Source organism: Cinclus cinclus, unplaced genomic scaffold (assembly GCF_963662255.1).
Source record: "Cinclus cinclus unplaced genomic scaffold, bCinCin1.1 SCAFFOLD_32, whole genome shotgun sequence".
Classification (NCBI taxonomy): Eukaryota; Metazoa; Chordata; class Aves; order Passeriformes; family Cinclidae; genus Cinclus; species Cinclus cinclus.
Genome location: NW_026912098.1, coordinates 706441 through 725925, shown reverse-complemented (window position 1 = coordinate 725925; position 19485 = coordinate 706441). Strand labels below are relative to the sequence as shown.

General features: G+C 53.4%; 1 protein-coding gene and 1 pseudogene across 1 annotated transcript; one reads left to right on the top strand and one right to left on the bottom strand.

The window, feature by feature from the left end:
• Positions 1-5954: 5954 nt before the first annotated feature.
• On the top strand, positions 5955-9420 carry LOC134057260 (olfactory receptor 14C36-like; annotated as a pseudogene).
• Positions 9421-10185: 765 nt separating this feature from the next.
• LOC134057259 (olfactory receptor 14J1-like) lies at positions 10186-17225 on the bottom strand (the record flags this gene model as incomplete). The annotated part of the gene is made up of 2 exons (XM_062514257.1): positions 10186-10224; positions 16584-17225. Coding segments are annotated over 2 exons (681 nt in total), but the record flags the coding sequence as incomplete, so codon positions are not given.
• Positions 17226-19485: the final 2260 nt, after the last annotated feature.

Genomic DNA, 19485 nt, shown 5'->3' with positions numbered 1-19485 from the left:
TGCTGCAAGGATGTGGAGAGCCATAGGCTCGTCAGGACCAACAGTGGAGAAGGTGCTGCCCACACTGCTCTGTGTGATGGAGGATTGGCCTCTGCACAGCATGAGCACCTCTGATGGAGACAACAAAGACGTGTTTGCCCTGGCTGTGAGTTTCTGGAACTGGCCTCTGCTCGCTCTCCACTCGCCTCTCCAGCAGCTCTCCATCCTCTCCGTGCCTCAGGCACTGGGCTGAAACCTGGGCTAGGGACAGGCTCAGGGGGCACTGGGCCCGCTGCTCCCCCTGCGTCTCCCCTCGGGCCCTGCCCCATGGACAGCTCAGCCCTGAGCGCTGTCTCGGGCTGCTTCTTTTGCAGGCTACTCTGGTGATCTGGCTAATTGTGCCTCAGTGCCAGAAGGCAATGATCCTTTATTCCTCCCGCCTGTTTGTGGCTCTGCTCTTCCACGTTGTCATCACCACACAGCAGATGCCAGAGGAAGTTGATAACTTCTGGACAGCGTGCCGGGAGGAACATCGCCTTCCCAGCCAGCCCAACAGGTCCCAGTCCCCCTGTCCTTCCCATGCCCTTGTGGCCAGCACCAGTGCTCCCAGGGTGACCTGGACTTTGCTCTGCACACAGGTTTGCGGTGCAGGCCATGAAGGCTCTGCTCTTCTGTCTGCACTATGACCCTGAGGTGATGGCCATGGAGCGCAAGCGTGGCTGGGACACGCTGCTCTGTGCTGACACCCAGCACTATGCCGTGGGTCTGCTGGCCAGGTGAGACCCCCATTTCCCCTCTGTCCCTGACATTTGTGCTCTGTGCCCATGGTGCCCCACACAGTCCCTGTGCTCATGGGCCAGAGGGATTTGTCACCAAGGGACAGCCAAGCAGACTGGAAAAGGCTGGGAGAGGAGGTGCCCAGAAGGAGCAGCCTCCCAAAATGCCCACATCAGCTCCAGGGATGCTGGGCAAAGACTGGATCTCTGTGACTCAGTCCTGAGAGAGGTTTGCCTGCCCACCTCAGTGTCTTGGTGCCTTTTCCCCCATCAGGCAGATGCGCCGTGCCTCCCTCTCCGTGTGTTCTGGGATTGCACGCCGCCTGCTTGGCTGGCTCAGCAGGGAAGAGCCACGCTGGGATCTGCCTTTCCTGGTATTCCTTGTGGAGGTGAGCCCGATGGCCAGCGCTGCCTCTCTGAGCTGCCTCCCAGCTCTCTGTGGTCATCGCCACAGCTGCCTGGGACGGTGCCCGTGCCCTGTGCTGCTGTCTGGGCCCAGCCCTGTGTGGATCTGGGCTCCTGCTGGCTGGGTCCCCTGTCACTGCCCTGTGCCTTCCAGGTCCTGGACTGCTTGGATTTGACTCACTGTGCTGACAGCATCCTTGAGCTCATGTCAAGGCATGTGCAGAGCAAGTGCAGGGAGAGGCGTCGCCTGGCGCTCCGAGGCCTTGTGGTGCTCAGCAAGGATCCCTCGATGGTGAGAAGGGGACAGCGGCTGAAGCTGCGCTGGGGAAAGCAGCCCCTTGGGCTGGCTGGACTTCAGGAGCTGAGGCAGATGCTCCCAGCTCTCCTGCCTCACCTCCCTGAGTTCTTTGGGACAGGCCTTTGGCCTCTGCGCCCTGCAGTTGGGGTTGCAGTGCCAGGGCAGTGTTGGTGGTGCTGTCGTTCGTGGCTTCACAGCACAACCTTGTGTTCCACACAGGCCCTAAAAATGTGTAGCCTGTCTCAAAGCCTTTTGGAGCTGCTGGGTGATGCAGATGGAGAGGTGGTTGGCATGAGCCTCCACGTGTTCACCAATGTGCTCCAGGACAAAGACATCCTGATATCCAGCACCACCGCCCTGAAGCTGGCCCAGGCACTCCTGGCCCTCTTTGACAACGTAAGGCTCAGTGTCCTCAGCCACGGGCACTGGCTGCCGCCCAAAAACTGGGTGCCCTGTGGATTATTTGGGCTGTTGTTCAGGGGCTGCAGTAGTTGGTGCTGAGGTTTTTTCCTTTCCTCCAGGACAACAGCCACGTGCACCTGCTCTCCCTTGACCTCTTCTGCAAGGTGATGGAATTGGTAGTAGACGAGGGAAAAAAGCCCCTTAAATCAACTGTGTGCCAGAGCCTACTCCCACTTTTATTCCACTGTCATGATGAAAATCGACGTGTGGCAGAGGTGAGGACTCGTGGGCTGCTGGTGCATCCCTGGGAGGGGGCTCGGCTGCCTCCTGCCCTGGCACCTCCCGGGCTGCAGCCTCCTCCAGGCCTTGGCACAGGGACACGGGTCCTGTGCCCTGAACTGCGCTGCCATCTCCACATCTCTGCTGCTCTCCAGGCCTCTCGGGCAAAGCTGCATTGTGCAACCAAATTCCTGAAGAAGAGGAATCTGGAGCAGCTGCTGAAGACGGAGCAGCTGTGGAAGTTGGCCGAGTGCCTGGTAAGGACGGCCTGGAAGCCCCAGGCTCAGGCTGGAGAAGCCCCCTGAGCGCGGTGCTCGCTGTGTGGGGCTGGCAGCTGTGGCCGTGCCCAGTGCTGCACCCAGGGGCCGCACGGGCTCTGCTCCAGGCTCCCGTGGCCCCGAGCCGGGTGCCGACGGAGCCCCGGCCCAGCGGGGCCGCGGGGCGGGTGGGCACCGCGGCTCCCCGGGCAGCACCCGGCCCTCTGCCCCTGCAGAGCCCGGCGCCAGCGGCTGCCGGCCGCGCCTCAGGGCTGGGCGGGCAGGGGAGGCTGGGGCTGGGCGCCTCAGGGCAGCGCCTGCCAAAGGGGCAGAGCCCGCCCCGACCCTTCCCTGCCTGCCGCCGCTCTCCCCAGCTGGCAGAGGACAGGAGCCGAGCGGCCCAGCACCTGCGCCAGGCCCTGCCGTACCTGCAGAGCCCCCAGGAGCCCCTGCGAGAGGCGGCCATCAGGTTCATCGGTGAGCCCGGGGTCCCTCCCCACCCACCACGGCTCGGCCCCGGCCCCGGCTGCTGCCCCGGCGGCGCCATCCGGGCCCGGCGCCGTGGAGCCCCAGCTGCCCTCGGGGCTGCGGCCGCCCTCTCCCAGCCGTGCCCTTCCTTGGGTGTCAGGAGGTGGCGAGGGCCCGGGCTGAGCCCTGCCGGGCCAGGAGGGCCAGTGGCCACAGGGCTGGCAGCGCCGCTGGCAGGGAGCTGTGCCGCTGGGGCAGTGACAGGCTCTGTGTTCCCAGGGCTCGCCGGGCAGTGCTTGAGGGGGCAGAAGGAGGAGCCCCAGGCGCTCAGGGAGGGTGAGTGAGGGCAGCGGGCTGTCAGCAGGGCTGGTGGGGGGAGCTGCAATCCCTGGGCAGGGAGCTGCAATCCCTGGCCCGGCTGTGGAGGGTTTCACTCCCTGTGTGGATGAACGGTGGCGTGGATGGAGCACACAGAGATTTCAGGGACATGGGTGGGGGTATTTGTGGCCATCACCTTGCAGCTGATCCCCTTGGCCCCTCCTCTGTATTGGCCATGGAATAAGCTAGCTGGGATGGCCCTAGCAGGAAGGTCTCCTTGGATTCCCACAGATCCGGGCTCTGACCATGGCTCCTTTCCTCTGTCTTCCAGTCTTTCAAGCCCTGATGATAGACGACAGCCCGTCCCAGACAAACGTAGGAATTCAAGATACACTCAATTGAAGAGCTGCAGAACCATGCTCATCTGCTGGCTCAGAAGAACCAGCATCCCTTTAAGCTCTCCAGATGCCATGGAAGATAAGGCAACCTTGAGACCAGAAGAGACCAGCTGGAGCTCCAGGCACAGCTGAGCCTGTTGAAGTTCATGTGGCTTCAGCCCTCTCCCTGCTTGTACATAGCTCTCTCCCTCCAGCCTTCAGACACTGCCCATCCTCTCATCTTCCCTCCACTATTCCTCCCTTTTCACTGCTCCCTCCCTCCAGCCCTCACACTGTTCCTATCCCTTTTATCTCTTAGATCTCATTCCACCCTTTTCACTGCTCCCTCCCTCCAGCCCTCACACTGTACCCATCCCTTTTGTCCCCTCCATCTCTTCCCTTTGCTTTGACCCCCATCAATAAAGAGTTTGGCTTCTTCACTTTGCCTGCATCTCTGTGGAGCTCAAGCGCCGCAAATCCGGAGCCCTGGGACACATGGGCTCTTCCTGCCGTTCTCTTCCACGCTGTGTTTTGTGCAGAGATGCAGAGGAACAAGGACAGATCAGGCTGGAAATATCTCTGTGCTAAAGGTCCAGTTCCACAACACTGTGGAGTTAAAGGTCTTGCTGAGCACTCTTGGAGGCCCTGGGTTTTAGAAGAGCCACTCCACCTGAGTATGCTCTGAACCCAACTGGGACGGATTCCATGGCAAGCATCCACAGAGGGCAAAGGAGACTGGAATGCTGCAAGGTTTCAACACCAGCTTCCTGAAAGCACAGCAATGCTCCATCCCTGCCCAGGTCAGGAAGAGGGCAGAACCAGAGACCATCAGGGCTTCTCAAGGAGCGTTGGGTGTGCCAAAGGACAAATGAAGCAGCAGCACAGTGCCCGAGACTCGGACGCGTGACCGTGCCAGTGTCCAGAGCGCTGTCAGGCAGTGCTGGGGACCTGAGTGCGGTTCTGGTCCCCACAAATGAGGAATCACAGCCCCTGCCCCAGACCCAGTCAGAAAGCCAAGCAAGTGAGACCAGAGGGAGGGCACCCTTCCAGTCTCTCTTGGGCATGGCTGCAAAACAGCCCCTGCTTCTTCTTCCTCCACCTGTGATTGGGGTGTGCTGATGGCAGAGCCAGCCAGGTTGTGCTCTGTGTGCCAAAGCCTGTTGAGAGCGGGAAGGAAAAGTGCTGCGTGCAGAGCAGAATCCTGTAAAGTGCTGGCAAGAGCATCCTGCAGGAGCAGAGCTCTGGTCTGTGGCCAGGAACAGCCTGGTTTTGCTGCCATGAACGCAGGCAGTACTCCAGGCAGGTGAAGTGGCAGCGGGCAGCTTGTGTTTGTAGAGGGCCTGGGGCTGCATATGTGAACCTCCACCTGGAAAAACACTTGGGACCATATGACCTAGAGCTGGAGTGCCTGTTCTGCAGCCCTCAGGGCTCTTGGCCAGCCCAGGGCATGTGCCACCTGCCAGGGACAGCTCTCAGCCTGCCTGGCAGCTCCCCATGGACTGTGGGCAGAAGTTGGAGGTGGAAGGAGCCACCCCCATCAGGGCAGATTCCTCCTGCTCTGGAGATGCTGCTGCATGGCCAGGGCTGCTCTCAGCTCTCTCCTCAAGGCAAGGCAAAGGGGCTGTCAGGTGTGTCTGTGTCCCTGAGACTCCTGCACTGTCCCACGGGGCATCAGCAGATGTGCCTCAGATCTGCCTCACAAAGTGCCTCCTCCTCAGCCTGCTCTGCCTACAGACAGCAGCAGCAGCACCTTGGCTTGCAGCATCTCAGTTTGTCTGAGCTGCCCTTCAGGCCCTGCTGCCAGGGAGATGCCCCTGGGCAGTGCCCTGTACTGGGAGGGGTCTGCAGGGCAGAGCTGAGCCCCCAGGGCTGGGCTGGGCTCTGGCAGCACTGGCAGGGACAAGTTTTGGATAGAGACCAACAGCTCCCAGTAGGAACAACTCCAGGCAGCAGAGAGCCAGACTAAAGCTGGATATCCCTCCATGTCCAGATGCACAAGGAAAGAGAGGATGTTTCAGAGAAAATGATTATTGAACTGGAGTCTTCAAAGAGTCCACTTTATTTCTAAAGAATGCTTATGTTCACGCTGAAATAGAGGAAGGTATAATCAGGAAATGGCACCTGTGTGGGACATTCAAGTCTGACTGCACTGGGGTACAGGGAGCTCTGTTTTCCCTCTGGGCTCCCTAGTGTTCAGACTGAGAGTGATGCTGAAGATGATGCAGTAACTCAGCAGCAAAAACCTAAACTTAAAAACGTGTAGTGAGTTTTCCCCATAGGAAGATAAGTAGTTTTGACTGGATTCCAGAAATTATACTAGAGGATTGAATGAGAGATATTGCCCCAAGCTTGTCAATAACTTCTTTGAACAGTCCACAATGCCCAGAGTGCAGAAATGTCCAACAGCAGCTCCATCAGGCACTTCCTCCTGCTGGCATTGGCAGACACGCGGCAGCTGCAGCTCCTGCACTTCTGCCTCTTCCTGGGCATCTCCCTGGCTGCCCTCCTGGCCAACGGCCTCATCATCAGCGCCGTAGCCTGCGGCCACCACCTGCACACCCCCATGTTCTTCTTCCTGCTCAACCTGGCCCTCACTGACCTGGGCTCCATCTGCACCACTGTCCCCAAAGCCATGCACAATTCCCTCTGGGACACCAACAACATCTCCCTACTCTGCATGTGCTGCTCAGCTGTTTCTCTTTTTCTTCTTTCTTGGAACAGAATTTTCCCTCCTGACCATCATGTGCTACGACCGCTACGTGTCCATCTGCAAACCCCTGCACTACGGGACCCTCCTGGGCAGCAGAGCTTGTGCCCGCATGGCAGCAGCTGCCTGGGCCAGTGCCTTTCTCAATGCTCTGCTGCACACAGCCAATACATTTTCCCTGCCCCTGTGCCATGGCAATGCCCTGGGCCAGTTCTTCTGTGAAATCCCACAGATCCTCAAACTCTCCTGCTCACACTCCTACCTCAGGGAACTTGTTCTTCTTGCTGTTGTTGTCTGTTTAGCATCTGGGTGTTTTCTGTGGTGTTTTCTCCTATGTGCGGATCTTCAGGTTTCATGCTGAGGATCCCCTCTGAGCAGGAACGGCACAAAGCCTTTTCCACCTGCCTCCCTCACCTGCCTGTGCTCTCCCTATTCCTCAGCACTGGGACATTTGCTCACCTAAAGACCCCTTCAATCTCATTCTCATCCCTGGATCTGTTCCTGTCAGATCTGTACTCGGTGGTGCCTCCAGCTCTGAACCCCCTCATCTACAGCCCGAGGAAACAGGAGCTCAAGGATGGTCTGAGAAAAATCATTGTTCATGCTTTCAGAAGCAAGAAACTCTCATTCTCCTTTCTAGCTCTTACAATGTTACTCATTAATGCCCACTCTGTGTCCTGTGTATTTTTTTTCTTCTGGCACATGTAATATATTTTTGTGTATTTGTTAACAGGAAAACCTTTGTCTCTAACACTTTCATCTCAGTATTTGCATTTGTAGTGCAAATTTCAGACTATATAGTCCCAGAGCTGTATTATATACGCGGTTACACAAAATAAAGAGCTCTGTATTGCCATGTTTGCCGTGACATCTTTCCTCCATGACTTCTCTGGAGCTACAGGGTCGGTGCCTGAAGGCAGAGCTGGGGAGAAAAAGGAACCCCAGTGCTGTTCACTGCCAGGGAGCCCCAAGGCTTCAGCTCCACAACCTCCTCGCTATGCAGCACACAGAGGGGGCACAGGGTGCAGGAGAGATGGCCGAGGGCTGGGCAGGGCTGGCAGGGCCAGAGGCACCCAGGCCTTTGTCCCCTGGGCTCGGGCAGGGCCTCTGCAGGCCCCACAGAAGGAACTTTCCTGGCAGGGGCCGCACTTTGCTTCTGCCTCGGCCCTCCCTGAGGAGGCTGGCAGGGCTTGCAGGCTGATGCCATTTGTCCTTGCTGCCCCTGCCATCCCACTGCCCCAGCAACAGCCCCGAGCCACCCGTGAGGGACAGGCCCTGCTGTCCCAGGCCTGGGCTCAGCCTTGGCCTTTCTGCTTCCTCCAGCCAGCCCAGGCCTTGCTCAGCATTGCAGTTCCCTGCTCACAGCCTTTGGCTCCTGCCATCCTGCCCTCAAGGATCTGCTCTCCCCAGGCCCTGGGGAGCCTTGGGCACTCCCTGCCCTCACTCATGGCGGCCACTGATGCTCCAAGGCACTTGCAGTTTTGCTGCTGACTCCTGCAGCAGCTTCTTCAACCTTCTCTCAGTGCCTCAGGCTCCTGCCATCAGCCCCAAATCCCCAAATCTGGGCATCATTAAAATACACAAAGGCCTTGGGAGCTCTTTGTCTTCCTTCCATTGTCTTCAAGTCTCCAGGGCTTGTGCAGCTGCTTGCAGTCACTTTGGAGCTCTGTTAAGGAGGGAGATTTCAAAGTGCACCTCATGATTTTTGGTTTTAATCCAGGGCATATTATTTTTATTTTTCAGCTCATTGCAGAGGAGATAGAAAAATGATAGGTCACTCCCCAGGTGATGTTGATGCTGAATGTCTCCTTAGGAGATCTGGGCACAGAGAAGAATGATCCCTTTCAGGGCTGACCCTGTTTGGACAACCTGCTCCTCACCCCCAACCTCACCATGTCTGACATTGCCCACCTGAGACTGACATCCTGAAAAATAAAAAAAAAAATCCCTATAAATGTGTTCTTATAATTACAATTAATGTAAACAATAAAATTATAAATATATTTTCCTTATAAAAGGAAATATTAGCAGTTTTTCATTTAATAAATGGAAAATAATTAAATTTACTAAAGAAATTTATTTTTCTATTTCTAAAAAGAAACATTATTTTTAATTATCTAATTTTAGTTTTTATATTAAAACCTATCAATTTTTTAGAAACCAGAGAAGTTACTAGTCATTGGTGCGAAGCAACACAAATCCTTTAAATTATTGGCTGTTGATTTCTCCTTCTTTATGCTAGTCTATTTATCAGTCCTTTTGTAATCCTTTTTATGACAGTTTGGGATCTATGGAAACTTTTCTGGGGCACAGTTGGGGATGATTTGGGTCTGTGGAGGGAATTCAGAGAGAACTTGAGGGTCTGCAGGACACTTCAGGCAGCCGGGTGGGCACTGGGCAGGGCACTGAGGGATTCTGACGGACACCTCGGCGTCCGGGGGAGCTCTTGGGGGTCCAGGGGGAAAACTTGGAGGTCAGGGAGGGGAATGTGGAGCCCTTCGGGGTCCGGGCGGGCACTTGGGGGGCTCGAACAGGGCTCTCTGGGGCGCGGGCCATGATGGGAGTTGTAGGCGCGGGTAGAATACTGTTCAATGGAGCCGCGGAGCATCACGGGAGTTGAAGGCGCAGCTGCAATGTCTCTCTCTGGGGCGCGGTGCATGATGGGAGCTGTAGTCCCGGAAGTGTCTCGGACGGGGCATTTGGGGTCCGGGAAGGCTCCTGGGGGACACTTTTGAGTCCGAGCTGTGACTTGAGGTGTTCAGGGGGGAACGTGTACGGTTCGGGAGCATTTGGGGGGAGCTTGGGGAGGTCTAACGGGGCCCTTTAGGGCCAGGACCACGGTGAGTGTTTTAAACGTGCAACTGCGTTTTATGGGGCTATGGGGCCGCGGGAGGTGACAGGAGATTAATTCCCAGAAGTGGTTGTAACGGGAATCTGTGGCGCTGGGAGCAATCAGGGAATCCGGAGCCGCTTTTGGGGACTTCTGAGAGGATGGTGAGGGGGCACTTGGGGATCCTGGAGAGTGTGGGGGACGATTATGGGACATGGGGGAAGGGGGCAGATAGCGGAGTTCTGTGGAGCGCGGGGCATGATGGACGTTGTGGTCCCAGCTCCAATGGGGCTCTATCGGGCCGCGGTGCATGATGGGAGTTAGAGGCAAAAAGGAAAAGATGGCGCCTTCACAGGCCCCGCCCCCACTCCCCGATTCCCGGCGCTGATTGGCTGCGGGCAGTGATGGGCGGGGACAGGAGCAGCCCATTGAACCCCTCCAGTCCCTCCCAGTACAGCCCAGTTCATCTCCAGTACAGTTCAATACAACCCCAGCGCCTCTCCAGGCCCTCCCAATACACCTGAGTTCATTCCTACTCTCTTCCAGTTCTCCCCAGTGTCATCCATAGTACACCCCAGTGTCCCCCGTCATCCCCACACTGTTCAGAGTGTCTCCAGTTTGTCCCAGTATACCCCATTATCACTCAAAGTATTCATAAATTGCACCAGTATTGCCCAGTGTCAGTCCCAGTATGTCCCAGTATGTCCCAGTGTGTCTCTGTGTAAGCCCCCAGTCCATCCCAGTCCACCCAGTTTCCCCCTCAGCATTCCCAGTGTTCCCCAGTGTGTCCCAGTCCTCCCCACTGTTTCCAAAGAAAATTGAAGTTCTCATGGTTTCCATGGCACCCAAACCCAGCAGTGGGGTCAGTGCAGTGTCCATGGCCACAGCCCCTGGCAGTGCCCAGTGCAGGTTGGGATGATGATCCACCCTCACAGCTGGCCCAGGGCAGCTCTGCAGTGGTTTTGGTGGCACCTTGGGCTGGCACACACCTGAGGAGTGTGTCTGATTGCAGTGGGGGAAATTAGAAGATTGCTTCAAGAAAAAAGGGAAAACTCCTCTTTTCCAGACCTCCTGAGGAGTGACCCTGCATCAGTATCGGGCACTGAATGCTGCAATCACCTCTGCTCTCTAGAGGACAGTAGAAAAAGACAGCACTTAAAACAGGAATGTGCATTTCTTAGAAGCTCTGTGAAATCTTTCTCCATAAGTGGAGTTGAAACTTTCCTCATGAACTGCAGCAGACCAGAGGGAAATCAAGGCAGAGCTGTGGTTTGTTAGGAAACCTCTCAAGAACTCCAAGTCAGAATCGAACTCCAAAGTTTCTTAAAAGTTTTAATGGGTCCCACTGAAGGACACAACTGAGAAAGTGTGCCCAGGTTGCAGTCAGAGCAGGAAATTGGAGGCAGAGATGACAGGAGGGGACAAAGAGAAGCCAAGTCTTGGTGGCCTGGGGCACAGCAGGCTCTGTGCCAGCAAGGGCTGTGAGCAGACACCTTGTCCTGAGCCCCTGGGGCCTCCTGGCACAGCCCCAGCAAGGCTGGGCACTGTCAGCCCTTGTCCTGCCCTCAGCATCCCCCCACATGCCAGTGGCCTCAGGGATCTGCTGGGACCAGTCCCTGGGGAGCCTTGGTCAGGAATGGCCCTGAGGGCTCCTTCATGCTCCCAGGGACTGCAGGTTTTTCCATGGACTTGGGGTTTTCCTTTTGCCTTGGAGTCTCTGAGAGCTTTGTGCAATCATGGCCTCCCATTCTCTGCTTTAATTAGTCTCTTGAGAGGCTTTGTCAGTAACAACACTCAGTGGGGCTCATGGGATCTTTAAGGTACTTCAATTTTTGAGGTACTTTCCTTTGTCCTTTGTTCTTTAAGTCTGGGAGGTTTTTGTGCAATCATGGCCTCCAGTTCTCTCCTCCAGGGAGTCCAAGAGGATCCTGTTGGGGATGGACCTCAGTGGAACCCATTAATGCTTTGAGACACTTTGGGTTTTTCTTCTGACTCTCACTCTTGGAAGGATAACTGCAATCTCCTCTCAGGCCCTGAGGTTCAAGGGCTCAGCACCAAAAGCACCACGGAGATCATTGGGATCAAGTAAGTCCTGACAAACCACGGCTCTGCCTTGATTTCCCTCTGGTCTGGTGCAGTTCATCAGGAAGGTTTTCAAATCCACTTAGGGAGAAATATTTCAAAGAATTTCTAAGAAATATCCATTCCTATTTTGAATGAATGGTTTTTAATACTGCTCTGTTTAGAGCAGAGTTGACTGCAGCACTCTGTGACTGATATTGATCCAGGGTCTCTCCTCAGGAGCTCTGGCCTGCTCAGAGGAGCTGTGACTTGAGGTCTGACCCCATGTGGACAACCTTGCTCCATATTCCCCAACTCCATCCTGTCTGTCCTCCCTCATCTGGGACCTGCTTTGCTTGCAGAACTGGCTGCACTGAGACAGAGACAGGATTTTCCTTTAATTTTTTAGAAGAATCTAGAATTCCTAACTTTCACCATTAAAAACAGAGTAACTCCTCAGGTGTGTGCCAGACCAAGGTGCCACCAAGGAGGTTCCCCCTTCCTCAAGGCAGAACCCAGGAAAGAATGTTTGAGACCTTTGAACTCCTTGGTTCCCTGAGGCCTTGCAGTGTCACAAAGGCCCCTTGGTTCCAAGAGGTTCATTGGTGTCACCATGGTCTCTCTCCCTGGTTCCAGGAGGTTCATTGGTGTCACCATGGTCTCTCTCCTTGGTTCCAGGAGCCATCACAATGTCACAACGGCCCCCTGGTTCCATGAGGTTCCTGCAGCAGGACTTCCCCTGTGGCACAGCACAGCTCATCTGTTCTGTCCATCAGCTGGGCCATCACTCAGGGCATCTTCCCCCTCTCAGCAATTGCTGAGATAACCCAGGCTGGACATCTGTCCTGTGCTGAGTTATCTCTGGTGCCAGGGAGGTGGAATTCCCAGCTGACCATGAACATCCTGCCTTGAGAGCAGAATGAAGGGAGGGAGATAAGCCTTGAATTTCTGAGTGACACACACTTCAGTTTAAAAAACTATAAAATATACACAAAATTTCACCATACAAAACTCTATTGCATAGTCCCTGGAAACAGGTAGGGCTTCACTCCCAAGTCTGAATGATGAATCTTTGTGGTTCCTTTTCTGGAAGCTGAGTGAAAGGGCTCCATGTGCACTCCCTCATCAGTTCAGTGGTAAGTTACATTGACTCCTGATCTCTGCTATTTCTTCACTGGCTGTAATATAGGTAACTTTATTGTGCACAGTCTATGTAGTTCTGTTTATCCTGCGCACTACGTATGTTACTTAAAGCATCTTGTCTGTTGTTCTTGAGTCCATTCAAAATAAATATTTCATTTTATACTAGACATAATTTGCCATTCTAAAGAACTTGTGAGCAAAGGGAGTTTGGGGTTCAGGTATCCTGAAACAGAGCTACTGCCAGAAACCTGAGCATAAGGCAGGAGTTGTCTAAGTTTTCACTAAAGTTTTAACATATTTCATTTAAAACAATGGACAAGAAATTTTTTCCCATTTATTCTTTTCCTGTTTATAGATTGATCTGACCAGTCTCCAGTTTATATTCATCCCCAGCATCACCTCACGCACTCTGAACAGATATGAACATCAAGACCCTTTATGGCTGACAATCAATCACACTCTGTCCCTACCCCCACCCCACCATTTCCCTCATCCAAGCCCTGGCACTCAGAGCAGCCCAGTGCAAATCTGAGCTTCCTCCAGTCCAGGCTGTGCCTGCAGCTTTCAGCTCCTTGGCACCAAGTCCCAGCTGCTTTCCTTGGAGAAGGAGCTGCCCCAGACACAGAGGGATGTTCATTTGGGGTCAGCAAACAGAAGCCAAGGCAGGCCCAGCTCCATGGCAAACACAAGTGCAGCCCAAGGAGTGCTGGGCAATGGAGCCACATGCAGGGGTGTCCCCAGGGCTCAGGACTGGGGCCAGGGCAGTTCAATGTGTTCCTTGCTGATGTGGACCAGGCCATGGAGGGCACCCTGAGTCAGTGTCCAGGGGAGCCCAAGCTGGCTGGGAGTGTGGCTGTGCTGCAGGGCAGCAAGCTCTGCACAGGGATCTGGCCAGGCTGGAGCCATGGGCCCAGGACAATTGGATGAGCTTCAGCAAGGCCAAGGGCCGGCTCCTGCCCTGGGCTCACAACCACCCCAAATCCCTGGCCGTGCCCTGCCCCTGATCCCCACAGCCTGTCCTGTTTCCTTCATGCCTGCATTGCCAGGGACTTTGTGGGACAAGGGAGCTCTGCTGTGCCTGTGGAGGGAGGTGCAAGAGCCACCAGTGCAGTGGGCACCACAGCTCATCAGGTTTGTGTCCTTTGGGGGTCAGGAACTGCTGAGACTCAGAGGCACAGGAAGGCTTCTCTTCATATGCCAACATAAGAAGTGTATCAATGTTATAATTTAATAAACATCAGAATTCTTCCCTCAGCTCTGTGCAATGTCAAAGCAGTATCAGATTTGTCCACCATGCATAAAGGATTTCCATTCAGAAACAGTTTTAGAAAAAGACATTATAAAGGGTGATTCTATTACAAATGAAAACACAACTCAGACTGATGAGAAATTATCAGAGTGCAACTGGAGAAGGAAATCTGGGAGAAATGGGAGGGCCATAGAACCATCTGGTCTAGTGAAGAGACATCCTTAGACATGGCCATTTAAACAGGAGTCTTGGAAACACCCAAATGGAGAGGGACATGAAATAATACACAGCATAGTAGTAGCATAGAGGGAAACAGCAGGATTTCTTTTCCAACCATCAGTACATATCCAGGAAATTTCTGTTCTCTCCTGGTGGGAAAATTTTGACGTTTCCTCAAGTACTCAAATGCCCCAAATTATGACATGTGCTCACGCACCTCGCAAGATGCAGGTCCCCAACATCACCAGGACTGCTCCTGTCCCATAAAAATCTGCTGTGGCCCATTCCAAAATTGGGATTAACATGGAAAATATTTTATCAAGTCTGCAGAAACTGGGTCAGACCTTAGTGGTTCAAGTCTGGATCTGGTCTGAAACTGGAAATCCCAAAAGACCGAGACAGAGCATCATTCCAGAACCTGTCTGAGCCCATGGGAACCAAGGTTTTCCACATGTCCTGTCTGATCTCCCCTCTTTCCCCCCTTTCCACCCATTGTCTTTTGTCTCCCCCCAGGCCCCCCGGTGAAGATCCTGGCTCTGTGTTCTCCATCAGCTCCTGGCTGGCACTGCCAGGCTGGGATGAGGAGCCCCTCAGCCTTCCCTGCTCCGGGCTGGACAAGCCCAGCTCCCTCAGCCTCTGCTCACAGCCAAAGGGCTCCAGCCCCACCTTGGAGGCCCTTCCCTCACCCTGCTCCAGCTGCCAGACATCTTTCCTGCCCTGGGCAACCCAAACCAGGCCCCAGTGCCCTGGATAATCCACGTCCTTGATGTCCTGGTCCCACAGCCCTGGGTGCTCCTGCCCTGCCTCGCTGCCAGGGCACACGGCTGCCTCCTGCCCAGCTCCTGCCCACCAGGAGTTTTCTGACAGGGCCTGGTGGATACAGGGAGGGCTGGGGATGTTGTCTACTTGAACTTTAGCCTTTGACAGCATATCCCACAGCATTCCCTGGAAAAGCTGAAGCCTGTGGCTTGGAGCGGTTCACCCCTCCCTGGGCTAAGAACTGGATGGACATCGGGGCCCAGAGAGTGGTGGGGAATGGTGCCACATGCAGCGTGTGTGCAGTGGTGTCCTGCAGGGATCAGTGTGGGCCCAGTCCTGTTTAACATCTTTATTGATGATGTGGAGAAGGGAGCACAGTGCACCATCAGCAAATGTGCAGATGGCACCAAGCTGGGTGTGAGTGTGGATGTGCTGGAGGGCAGGAGAGCTCTGCAGAGGGACCTGGACAGGCTGGATCCAGGGCCCAAATCCAACAGGGTGAGGTTTAACAAGACCAAGAGCTGGGTCCTGCACCTTGACCACAACAACCCCTGCAGTGCTCCAGGCTGGGGACAGAGTGGCTGGAGAGGGGCCAGGCAGAAAGGGACCTGGGGGCAGTGATGGACAGCAGGGTGGACATGAGCCAGCAGTGTGCCCAGGTGGGCAATGGCACCTGGCCTGTGTTATAAGTGAGTTACAGGAATTGATAGAAATAAATTTGATTAGATTTAGTATAATTTATTTAATAAGTGATAATAAGTAAAATAGTGTTGGGTGGTTGGGGACTTTTGTTTTATTAATGGTTCATGATTTTTTATTTGATAGTTTTGATTTATATATTTTTAATTTTTTGTGTCATGCATCTTTTTTGTTGTGTTTTGTGTATATGTGGTGTGTTGTAAGGGGTTTTTTTTGTTTTCTAGTCGTTGTGAGGATGAAGGTTTTTTTGTTTGTTTGTTTTGATGAATTTTTATATATTTCTTATATAATTTTTAGGATTTTTAATTTTTTTTTATTATATTGGATGGTTGTAGTTAGATTTCATGTTTGTAATTAGGTTTTATATTTGTAGTTAGATTTTGGGAAATATATATTTTGGGGTTTTTTTGTTGTTAATTAGGTTTGGTGAATAAATATTGATTGCATTTTGTTTTATTTTTATTTTTTTATTGAACTGTTGTAATTTTTGATGATTTAGAATTCGAGTTTTAGTTAAGATTGAGGGGTTTTTGTTGGTTTATATTTAGTTTGGATGAATATGAAATGGGTAATTTTTAGGTGGATTTTTATAATAGTAATTATTTTGTTAAGAATATATGGTTTAAATGATAATTTAAAATTAGTAATTTTATTAGTTTGGTAAGAGATGATAAGAGGGTGGGGTATGGTTATGGGGAATGGTTAAACTATGATTTATATTAATTTTGTTGGGGGGTTTTTGTGTTTTGATTTTTTTATTTTTTTGTAGTTTTGATATGGTATTTTGTGTAATTTTGGTATGATTTGTATATATATAGTTGGTTTTTTTTTAAGAGTATTGTAAAGTTTTTTTTGCTGTAAAAATATTAATGGATGAGGAATGGTGTGGCCATCAGGAGCCGAGCTGCTGTGCCACCCCTGACCTGCCCCCACCTCTGCACACAGATATTGCTGCTGCAGCTCTAGAGAAGGGAGCAGAAGGAAGCTCCAAGGAAAGGACATCTCCAGTAAAAACAGTTTTGGGAGATCCTTTAGTTCATTTAAAGCTACAGAGAACAGAGCCCGTCCTGGACAGAGTCAGGGGCCAGAGCAAAGGAGGAGAGACAAAATAATATCACAAATATGGGCATGATTTTGTGCACAAATTATTAGACTAAAACAAATGTAAAATCTTCCAGCAATGAAGGGGAAAAAAAAGAATTCTCAAAAAATTACTCATATTACAACTGACTAGGAGATATTGGCAACTTGCACAAATTGGAAAGGTTCACTGTTTCTGAAACCATGCAATCATCAGTGTCCACAGTGCAGCCTTGAGCTCCTGGTTCCTCAGGCTGTAGATGAGGGGGTTCAGGGCTGGAGGCACCACTGAGTACAGAACTGACAGGGACAGATCCAGGGATGGGGAGGAGATGGAGGGGGGCTTCAGGTAGGCAAAAAAGGCAGTGCTGAGGAACAGGGAGATCACAGCCAGGTGAGGGAGGCAGGTGGAAAAGGCTTTGTGCCTTCCCTGCTCAGAGGGGATCCTCAGCACAGCCCTGAAGATCTGCACATAGGAGAAAACAATGAACACAAAACATCCAGAACCTAAACAGGCACTAACAGAAAGAAGCCCAAGTTCCCTGAGGTAGGAGTGTGAGCAGGAGAGTTTGAGGATCTGTGGGATTTCACAGAAGAAGTGGCCCAGGGCATTGCCATGGCACAGGGGCAGGGAAAATGTATTGGCTGTGTGCAGCAGGGAATAGAGAAAGGCACTGGCCCAGGCAGCTGCTGCCATGTGGGCACAAGCTCTGCTGCCCAGGAGGGTCCCGTAGTGCAGGGGTTTGCAGATGGACACGTAGCGGTCGTAGCACATGATGGTCAGGAGGGACAGCTCTGCTGACATGAAGAACAAAAAGAAAAACACCTGAGCAGCACATGCAGAGTAGGAGATGTTTTTGGTGTGCCAGAGGGAATTGTGCATGGCTTTGGGGACAGTGGTGCAGATGGAGCCCAGGTCAGTGAGGGCCAGGTTGAGCAGGAAGAAGAACATGGGGGTGTGCAGGTGGTGGCCGCAGGCTACGGCGCTGATGATGAGGCCGTTGGCCAGGAGGGCAGCCAGGGAGATGCCCAGGAAGAGGCAGAAGTGCAGGAGCTGCAGCTGCCGCGTGTCTGCCAATGCCAGCAGGAGGAAGTGCCTGATGGAGCTGCTGTTGGACATTGGCTGTGTCTTGGCATGGGGATCTGTAAGAACAGTAATAATGGAATAGTTTGGTTTGGAGATGACTTGAAATATCCCAGCCCAGCTTGGTGTCACTTTCCCCCCACTGCCTGCCCAGGGCTCTGCTGCCTGGAGCTCTCCCTGCCAGCTGCTGCTTCCCTGTGCCCAGGGCTGGGCCCTGCCAGTGCTGCCAGAGCCCAGCCCAGCCCTGGGGGCTCAGCTCTGCCCTGCAGACCCCTCCCAGCACAGGGCACTGCCAGGGCCAGCTCTGCCTCTGCAGGCTCTGATGGCAATGGCAGAGCAACCCTGAGGAGACTGGAAAAGCAACACTGATGGTGCCTGTAAGGGGCCCTCTGCTGATTTCTTTCTTTGCCTGGTTTATTCAGAAATGAGAGAAATTGTTTTTATGGTTCTCAACCTGAATAGAGATATGAATATCAATGTTCAATTTTCCATCTAGGCAACCCTGAGCAGTAGATTATAAAATCAGGATTTTCCCTTTTATGCAGCCCCTGACTTGCTGTGCTCCCTTTATAATCTATTGGAAATGTTGTGCAGTTAAATGTCATGCTGGGAGCAGTCCTGATCAATGCACCATCCTCACTACACAAGGAGAACACTTCCAAGTCTCACCAGCTGTCTCCCTCCACCCAGACCTTGTCCCCCTGTGCTGTCAGCAGCTCCCAGGGCTGGCTGAGAGCTGTCCCTGGCAGGCAGCAGAGTCCCTGCCCAGCACAGCACCCTGGGCTGCAGGACCCTGCTCTGCAGGACAGCCCTGGGCACCCCTGGCTGCTCTACAGGAGAGAGAATCAGAGAATGTACTCACAGAGTCTGTGGGCATTGGGATGTTCCAGCTTTAGGAGATCCCTGCAGGAGCTGCAGCTGCATTGTCCTGCAGCCAGAGGCTTCCTGTGTCCAGGGCTGGGAGTGATTCTGCCCCAGGCACTTGTGAGCATCTTCCCAGCCCTGACTGATTGAAGCTCTCTGTGCCTCTGTGCTGTGCCTGGAGTGGCTGCAGGCAGTGCCCTCAGCCCTGCTGGGCTGGGAGAAGAGCTGCTCAGCAAGAGAAATGGGTTTTTGAATCTCTTCTTGGTTGCCAGGATTGTCCTCTATGCCAGGATCCCAGCCCAGCTCAGCAGCACAGACACAGCACAAGGACTTTAATGACCCTCTAGTGGATTTGGTGCTGTTTACATCAGACTCAGTCCCTCAGAGAGTGTGTTCAAAAAACTTGTGATTAACTCAATCTCAGATTGAAACTTCAAAATATCTTAAACTTTTAATAGATCCCACTGAGGGACAGGAATGAGAAAGTCTCCCCACATTCCAGTTAGAGCAGAACAATGAAGGCACTGATGACAGGTGGGGACAAACAAGGGAAAGGTGTCTGTGATGCTGAGCAAACCTGGATGTGTCTCAGCAATGCCAAGGGCCAAGGGCTGAGCCCCAGCCCCTGGCAAGGCAGATCCTGTCCCTCCCTCCTTGCTCAGGGCTCTTCCCGGGGCACTGGGCTCTGGGGATGTGCAATGCCAAGGGCAGCACCATGGGGCGGCCCCTGCCAGGCTGCTGAGCAGGGACAAGGAGGCAATGAGGCCCCAGCACAGCAAGGCTCACTTGTCCCCTGCTGGCCAAGGGCCCAGGGCCAGCAGCCATGGCCAAAGTGCTGCAGCACTTGGCTCTGGCAGGGCCTTTCAGCTGCTGCCCATCCCTGTGCCCTCTGCAGCCCAGGCTGTCCTACGGTGTCCATGCCCTGCCCCTCTGTCCCTGCAGGCTGTCCTCATCCCCCGGCTGCCCCACCTGGCTGGCCCCTTCCTTTGCTGACAGCTCTGCGTCCTGCCTGCCTCTGCCTGCACACACAAAGCCTTGGGCTGCTCCAGATTCCTTCTGGGGGACGTGTTACACCACAGCCCTGCCCTGGGAGAGAAATTCCTTTCTCCTTGGGTCCAGTCTAGGCTCTCCTCTCAACTTGAGTTTCAAGTCCACTGAGCACAGAACTCCTTTGTCTCTGTATTGTGGTCATGTGCCCAAAGCCACCAAACCACACCTTGGGTGATAAATG